Source organism: Schistocerca americana, chromosome 6 (genome assembly GCF_021461395.2).
Source record: "Schistocerca americana isolate TAMUIC-IGC-003095 chromosome 6, iqSchAmer2.1, whole genome shotgun sequence".
Taxonomy (NCBI): Eukaryota; Metazoa; Arthropoda; class Insecta; order Orthoptera; family Acrididae; genus Schistocerca; species Schistocerca americana.
In genome coordinates, this window is record NC_060124.1 from 309,286,659 (window position 1) to 309,295,468 (window position 8,810).

Here is an 8,810-nt window from a genome sequence, read left to right on the forward strand (position 1 = left end):
TAAAGAGACTGCCCAAACTACCTTGTCCGTCCTCTTATTGAGTACTGCTGTCCGGTTTGGGATCTGGATCAGATAGGACTAACGGAGCGCCTCTAAAAACTCTAGAGAAGTGCATCTCGTTTTGTGTTATCGCGAAATAGGGAAGAGAGTGCCACGGATATGATACGCGAATTGGTGTGGCAATTACTAAAGCAAAGGCATTTTTCTTTCCCGCGAGATTTTTTCACGAAATTTCAATTGTCAACTTTCTCTACACAATACGAAAATATTTCAAGTGGTTGAAGTGGCTCTGAGCACTATGGGACTTAACTGTTGAGGTTATCAGTCCCCTAGAACTTAGAACTACTTAAACCTAACTAACCTAAGGACATCACACACATCCATGCTCGAGGCAGGATTCGAACCTGCGACCGTAGCGGTTCCAGACTGTAGCGCCTAGAACCGCTCGGCCACTTCCTACACAGGAAGAAATTAACATCACAATAGAATAAGAGAGATCAGATTTAAGTCTTCGTTTTTCCGCGTGCTGTTCGAGAGTGGAACAGTAGAGAAATGGTTTGAAGGTGATTCGATGAACCCACTGCCAGGCACTTAATTGTAAACTGTAGATTAATAATGCAGATGTAGATGTAGGTATGTATTGCGTGAGGGAAAAATTGTATTTATGGTGACTTTCTGGAACTTTCTGATCTCTTTGTCAGTCTGTGGAAAATGTTTCATTTAGTTGTTGTTGGTTCATATAAAAACGTTAATCGTCGTCGTCATCACAACAATTCTCGTACCGTCTTTTTACTCTGTCATGTTGGTAAAAAAGAAAAGCTGCGTAAATGTTATTTTTATAATTAATTCCTCAACCAGCGAAAAAGAAACGAGAGTACACCCACATACAATTAAATAACTGAACCCATTTGTCGACAAGATGATTTTTAAACTTCTTGGCAGATTAAAACTGTGTGCCGGACCGAGACCCGACCTCGGGACCTTTGCCTTTCGCGGGCAAATGCTCTACCACTTGGTAGATTAAAACTGTGTGCCGGACCGAGACTCGAACTCGGGACCTTTGCCTTTCTACCACTTGGTAGAGCACTTGCCCGCGAAAGGCAAAGGTCCCGAGTTCGAGTCTCGGTCCGGCACACAGTTTTAATCTGCCAGGATGTTTCATATCAGCGCACACTCCGCTGTAGAGTGACAATGTCATTCAAGATGATTTTTACTTGGTTTAGGCAGCACGGTCGCTCTAAAACCCGAATTAATATTTGGTAAATAAGTAAATTTATAAACGTAACAGTAGACCACCTACGGCGTCGACGAAGCGTTAAATTCTTTATCTCCCTCCCGCCTGCAGAGAGTGCAACACGAGAACGACGCACACGCATCTGACGCGCCTAATACAGACGCGCACGCACTGCCGGGCAGTAAACACGCGACGCCGGAATAACGAGCAACTTATCAGATCCGGGCGTTAAGAAACCCGAGAGCAGAGCGGGAGAGCGCCGGCAAGTAGCGGAGCCGGAGCCGCGACATTTGCGTGGCGGTTCCCGCGGGAGCTCCTTAAGAAGGCCACCGCCCCAGCCCGGCTTGTTTTCTGCGACGTCGCCTCTCGTTAAGGCCCCGCGCTGATCCCCCGGAGTGCCGCTAAGCGGGCTTTGCGTCCCCGGGGCGGACCGCGCGGCCAAATCCCGCTCTAAGCGCGAATTCGCGTGCCGCCGCACCATTCATCTCTCTCTCTACTGCCGGCCCGCAAACAAAAACGCCCCGCTGGCTAGCTGGCTGGCGCTCTCGGGCTGTTGCTAATACCTCGGCGACCTGCTGACGCCTCCCTGAAAGCGTCTTCGCTCGCATTAGGGACACCCGTGCTGTCTGCTCGTGCCGCATCTTCCTCTTCTTCTTTTCCTTCTTCTTCCGTGCTCTTCCCGCGGTATACTATCCGCAGTGGCTCCAGCCAGGCGCTCGTCCGAGAGGGACTCCACTGCAAAACATTTTAGTACAGACGTTTACATTTTAACACCAGCTAAGCACCCGGCGTTGCCCGGTTATATATTTATTCTAATCTTCTATTAGTCCACCTCCTCCTTCCCCTCTCTGTCCATCTCCTCCGAAACCCCTCTATATACAGGGTGATTAAAAAGTCAGTATAAATTTGAAAACTAAGTAAACCACGGAATAATGCAGATAAAGAGATAAAAATTGACACACATGCTTGGAATGACATGGGGTTTTATTAGAACAAAAAAAAAATTCACAAAATGTCCGACAGATGGCGCTGGACAGCAAAACGTCGGTAACTGCTACCGTGACGGGTGAGAGGTACGCCGGTATGTTACAGAATCGCATCATCCACAGCCTGGCTGATAAACACCTGCTGGAACGTACGATGTTTATGTAGGATGGCGCTCCACCCCATATTGCTAGACGCGTGAAAGATCTCTTGCGCGCGTCGTTTGGTGATGATCGTGAACTCAGCCGCCACTTTCGTCATGCTTGGTCTACCAGGTCCCCAGACCTCAGTCCGTGCGATTATTGGCTTTGGGGCTACCTGAAGTCGCAAATGCATCATGATCGACCGACATCTCTAGGGATGCTGAAGGACAACATCCGACGCCAATGCCTCACCATAACTCCGGACATGCTTTACAGTGCTGTTCACAACATTATTCCTCGACTACAGCTATTGTTGAGGAATGATGGTGGACATATTGAGCATTTCAAGTAAAGAACATCATCTTTGCTTTGTCTTACTTTGTTATGCCAATTATTGCTACTCTGATCAGATGAAGCGCCATCTGTCGGACATTTTTGAACTTTTGTATTTTTTTTTTGGTTCTAATAAAACCCCATGTCATTCCAAGCATGTGTGTCAATTTGTACCTCTCTATCTAAATTATTCCGTGATTTATTCAGTTTTCAAATTTATACTGACTTTTTGATCACCCGTTAGATCTCCTACACTCCCTTCCTCTATCCACCACCTCGACCCCCCCCCCCCCCTTCCATCCACCTCCATTGTCTCCCCATTAGGGATGGCGGTTATCGCTCAAACATCCGTTTTTCTGTTATATCGTCTTTTATTTTTCACGCCAGTTTGACCCAGTTATTAAAACCGCTCAATGCGGTCGGTTTCTAAAATAACCTATTTTCGGCTCTTTATTCCTACTATTTCCCGTAATTATCGTAGAAATCCGACAATGATTGAAAAATTTTGGCTCTCCCAGGTTCATGAGACACGCAATGAAAATATTGCATTAAGTAGGCAAATAAAACATAACTTAGTCCGTCCACTGTTCGCTGGCCAGCCCGTGTGACCGAGCGGTTCTAGGCGCTTAAGTCTGGAACCGCGCCACCGCTACGGTCGCACGCTCGAATCCTGCCTCGGGCATGGAAGTGTGTGATGTCCTTAGGTTAGTTAGGTTTAAGTAGTTCTAAGTTCTAGGGGATTGATGACCTCAGATGTTAAGTCCCATAGTACTCAGCGCCATTTGAACCACTGTTCGCTGCTTTTCTCGATAAGTGATAAATGGCTGAATACTACGAATAAGCGCTAGTAAGCTCCTACTCACACTAATTTTTGTAACTCTCCTCAAAAATCATGTATGAATGAAGGATCGTACCACTACTTGTGCGATACGAATAATCACTGCTAAACGGTGAAAACTGAGTTCAAAGAACTCTGTTTTTCGTGTTAATTTGGTAATTTGTCCTTTTTTAAGGGCAGCTAGCAGATAAAGACACATATATTTGGACAGTGGCAGCTATTTTCTGTTTTATACTATGAATGAATTGTCAAATTTTTAATTTATGACTCTCACTATAATTTCCTTCCTGTTTTGTTATTTCATGGAATGGTAGACAAATATTTAATCCTTTAAAGCAAATCAAGCATTGAACTTCTTTGGAATGTCACGTCCTAAAAATATTTCCAAACTAGGATTGGTGCCATTCCGTAATACAACGGTTGTTCGGTGACGACGGGAAATTACCTTGTAGGTTATCGAAAAACGAAAAATTTTATCACTGCTGCTTTGGCTAATTGATGTTTCGTTTCTTTAATAGGTTCAAAAAAAAAACTGCTGACCCTCTCTCTGCCTCTCTCTCCCTACCCGCTCTCTCTGTCCATCTGCTCCTCGCCCTCAGTCCACCTCCTTCTCCTCTCATGTCCATCTCCTCCTCTTCCTCTGGTCACCACCTCCTGCCGCCTTCTCTCTCCACAGTAACACGCTCACCCCAAGAAGAAGCCGGTGGTTCCTACCACCAAAGTATTTCTTTCCAGATCGTTACTAACATGTGAATCAAATTAGGCTCAAATCATTCCAGGGGTTCAAAATCAGCTTTCTTCCCATGGCTTTTCCCGCGTACGCACATGTCTAACATATTGCGCATATATTTAACATATCTCTCACGTATTTGTATACGTATTTCACCTGCATCTCCAGCGAATTTTATCCTGAAGTTTCATTTTCATGCAGCTCAACGTTTATGACGTAGATTTCTTGATCTACGTTCTGTACAGTGATACAGTGATATAAGTCTGCGGGTATAGGCAATGGTAAACGTTTCAACCACCTGCGAAATATGCTGTGCACAGAGTTAATAGTAAAGAAGTAAGAAATTAAAGCGTCATGCTTGATGCGGTAGTTTTCACGCATTTCAGTGTTTATGGCGTCATATCTCCTGGAATATGCGTCTTACAATTATATTTTTTTCTAGGCACTCTAAGCGGAAAATTTGCATACTATTTGTGAAATATGTTGCGAATAGAGCTAGCAGCAAAGAAGTAATAAATTAAAACATCATGGAATGTGCGATAGTTTTTTAAACATCTTAGTATTTGATGTCAAGTCTCCTGAACTGTGAGTCCTACAATGATATGTTTTTGTAGATACATTCAGTGGCCTAAGTGGGTATTGTCTGCCAGACGTGTTGCGAATAGAGTCAGTAGCAACTAAGTAATAAATTTAAACGTCTTGCATGATGTGGCAGTTTTTCGTGCATCTTAGTGTTTATGATAATTTGTCATGAGTAAAGTTAGCAGTAAAGAAGTAATAACTTAAAACGTCATCTGCATGCACAGCAGAAATGTAGTAAGTGATTTTTTTTCCTTTCATCATTTTGTGAGGGTTGTCAGCGAGAAAAATTTTGGTAAAGGTTTGAAATTATGTGTAAAGTTTGATGCAAGTCGCTAAGGGCTCTTATTCTCAAATATTCGATTAACTTATGGCTATTCGAACGTCGTGGGCTACACTGCTTTTTTACCCCCCACCTCGATGATTGGAACGTGGTTCTTAACCCTACAGCGATGCTTTCCATACAGTAAGTGCTATGTGTACGATGTTGGTTGGAATCGGTCCTCTGGCTTATGAGGAGATTTGGAACACTCACATACATACATATATACGTACATATATGTATCAAGTTACATACATACAGCCATTTTCATAATATGTATCGATGTATGGATACAATAAATTCCAGTGCAGTGAACAGGAAAGTAACAAACGACAAAATCAACGTACAGGAGATGGACAAAAATGTAGAATCATCGCGAAAAATGCATGCATATCCAAGCCAAACCCACCGGTTACGTTGTTGTATTTGTTCAAGAACGGCATCTTTGCGATGTCCTCAACAGGCTGCAAGTGTCATCCGTGGTCAGAACAGTGTCAAATGGTTCAAATGGCTCTGAGCAATATGGGACTCAACTGCTGAGGTCATTAGTCCCCTAGAACTTAGAACTAGTTAAACCTAACTAACCTAAGGACATCACAAACATCCATGCCCGAGGCAGGATTCGAACCTGCGACCGTAGCGGTCTTGCGGTTCCAGACTGCAGCGCCTTTAACCGCACGGCCCAGAACAGTGTCATGTAGTTATGAGCGCATTATGTCAGAACTAAGAGAGTTCGTACGTAGGCGAACTGTTGATGCTCGTATGATATGACCAAGATAGTCGAAGTGTTTGATGTTCAAGAGACACCGTACCTAAGATTAATACCCCATACGGGAAAATCGGAAAAAATCATTCGCTAGTCGCATCGCTGACGAAAGTGTGTGCTGAGCGATCGTGACGGACAGTCACTGAAGAGGACTGGGACGACAGCTGCAATAGTCATTACAGAACTGAATGTCGCACTCATGAACCCTATCAGCGCCAAAGCAACACGAAGAGAATTCCAGACGCAGGTAACTGCAGGGCGACCTTACGAAACCACTCAACAGTGATACAAGTAGCCGTAACAGGAAAACGTAGTGCTGAAGCTATAGAGAAATGGCGGCTCCGCATTTATGATATTATCGAACCGTGGCAAAAACTTGAAATTGGCGCACCCTCCTCCCCCTTCCTGCCCCTCGAGCGCTTAAGACAGGATGTCAAAAAGTTTAAAAATTCCATTTATCAAAAATAAGTTCATTTAGTACCGCACATCTTTCTGAAGACTTCGGTATAAAACATACATACTCGAGGATATCTAACACATGTTATTTGGTCTTAAGTGTGCCAAAGTGCAGTGCCACGCCTCTTCACACAGCATTCTTCTGTCGCGCGCCACTGTATTTTGCTCTGTAGAATCCAAGCGTGTATATTTTGTAATGGACGCCATCAAATCTACACTGGACACGGGTAGTTAAAATATCGTGTGGTGCCTCTCCTGCTCCCAGTCGGCCGGTTGACATCCTACCTCCCGCCCCCTAAAAAAGAACTCACAATTAATACTAGGTGGGATTATTTGTAACCGGGAGAATAAGAATTCTTCAGAGAATTTGCACTCTTTATGCCATTAACTAATAACTTTCTCTTTCGTGTGACATAAAATTAAATATAGGAAACATGAAACCAGTAAAGACAAGAGACAAGCATGACAGTGCATATTTCATCAATTCTTAGGCCCCAGAAATTTTTTCCCTCTAATCTTGCTACAGCTTTACTCAGTGTAGTTTCCTTTCTGCGAAAAAATCTATTACCTCACCAAACTTCGTCCAATGTTTTGCTACAAGAAAAATCAAAATATCATTGTCTAATACTGAAAAAGCTGTTAGTACGAATAGTAAGACTGGTGTGGCTTCTCGATTCGATTACGTCCATTTTGTCACTGTCTCCCAGATAAAACGAAATAGTCCTTTCTAATATTGCAGCACTTGTAGCATAGGCTAAATAAGCGAGACTGTTTTGGCACAAATAATCATTCTATCTACCTCATTTACATAATAACACGACAGAATATAATTTACGAAATACCAATATCTAATGCCTAACAGGCCTACTACAAGCAAAAAGTCTTGTGTTAGGAAATAAATTTACATATCATTCATACGCTCCAGTTTCTGGGGCATGAGATCGACAAGTAGCAGTACGAAATTTTTATATAAATTTGAAATCGTCATATTCTTCTACATAATTTGTGTGACGTCTCCGTTTCTTCCCCTTCCTCGTTCTAACAAACAATCTTATCATCACCAATTCTGTAATTATTCATGCCATTGACAAAACTTATTCTTTGGTTAACTTCACAAGCTTGCCTGATTCACCAGTTTAGAGATCACGCGTTTATTCTCCGGTTAGGCGTTATTACGTGTTCTTACAAGGCGTTTTGCTCACTAGAACTTTAGCGGCTTCTAAATAGGACTGTACAACTGGCGCTTAGTAATGTAGCGATCTGGCAAAAATTTTCTGTCAAAATTTCCTTTTGACGGATGCACCGAGAAGATTAACATGTAATCTTTTTCATTCCCGTTTGTCGTTCACTTCCACTCTAACAGTCTGCCTCTACGGATTTCGCTAATAATTATAACAACGCTGATCATTCGTACACCCAGTGAACCACATAAACAAACAGCGATTTGCATTCACCCGTTCGGGTTTATCCGGCTGAGCTTGTATAGCCCCGTCTCCTTTTGTCTACGGAATTTTTTTTTTAATGTCTAGACGAGACGGGGATTCCCCTGGAAGAGACATCACCTACACTATGCACACATTCAAAAATCAGCTTACAGTTCGTTCACAAATCGACTTAAATGTATTCAAAAATCAGCGTGGATGCGTTTCAAAATCATATGAATAATCGATAGACCAACGTGCGCTGGGTGTTAGGCACTTCGTGAAACAAGGTTTTTTTCTTCAAGAGTATGAATTTGGCGCTCCCTGAAATTGCCTCCCGGGGCAGATATCCCAGTTTGCCCCGCCCCCCCTCCCCCCTCTAGATCCGAGCCTGAGAAATGGAAGAATGTCATTTGGTCGGATGAGTCTTTTCTTCCACTCTTTCCAACTCGTGGCTGAGTTTACGTCCCAAGAGTAAAACACGGCGGGGGTTCGCTGATGGTTTGGCCAGCCATATCGTGGATTTGCCTGGCCCCCATGGTTACTCTGCAAGGATGCATTAGTGCCTAGGAGTACGTCACCACTCCAACTAACAGGTCCATCTCACAGTGCAATGTGTGTTCCCCAATGGTGATGCTGTTTTCCATACGACAAGACCCCTGTTAACACAGCCCGCATCGTCCAGAACTTGTTTTATAAGCGCAAGGTTGAATTGTCGCTTCTCCCCTGTCCACCACAGTCAATATTATTGAGTTTTTGCGGTTTACTTTAGAGAGAAAGATACGTGATCGCTATTCACCTCCATTATGCACTTGCCAATACTATGCGGAAAGTATAGCATAAGATGCCTTTGAAAACCACGAAAAACTGTGTTTGTCCGAGAGGTATGGTAGCTATTTTGAACGCCAACGGTTTTTCTACACCGTATTAGTCTTAGCAATGTGTTGTGTTCGTGGTGTTTCCCTATTTTGTCCCCCCCCCCTTTTCCCCAACTCACTAATCGT

General features: G+C 43.4%; 1 protein-coding gene across 1 annotated transcript in view; it reads right to left on the reverse strand.

Moving 5' to 3' along the window:
* The window catches only part of LOC124620109 (E3 ubiquitin-protein ligase TRIM9), a 140,566-nt gene extending 138,851 nt beyond the window's left edge, over positions 1–1,715 (reverse strand). Inside the window, exon 1 of the mRNA XM_047146778.1 lies at positions 1,407–1,715. Within this exon, the coding sequence (XP_047002734.1) occupies positions 1,407–1,715 (309 nt within the window). The remainder of the gene's footprint in view (positions 1–1,406) is intronic.
* Between the last annotated feature and the right edge of the window lie 7,095 nt (positions 1,716–8,810).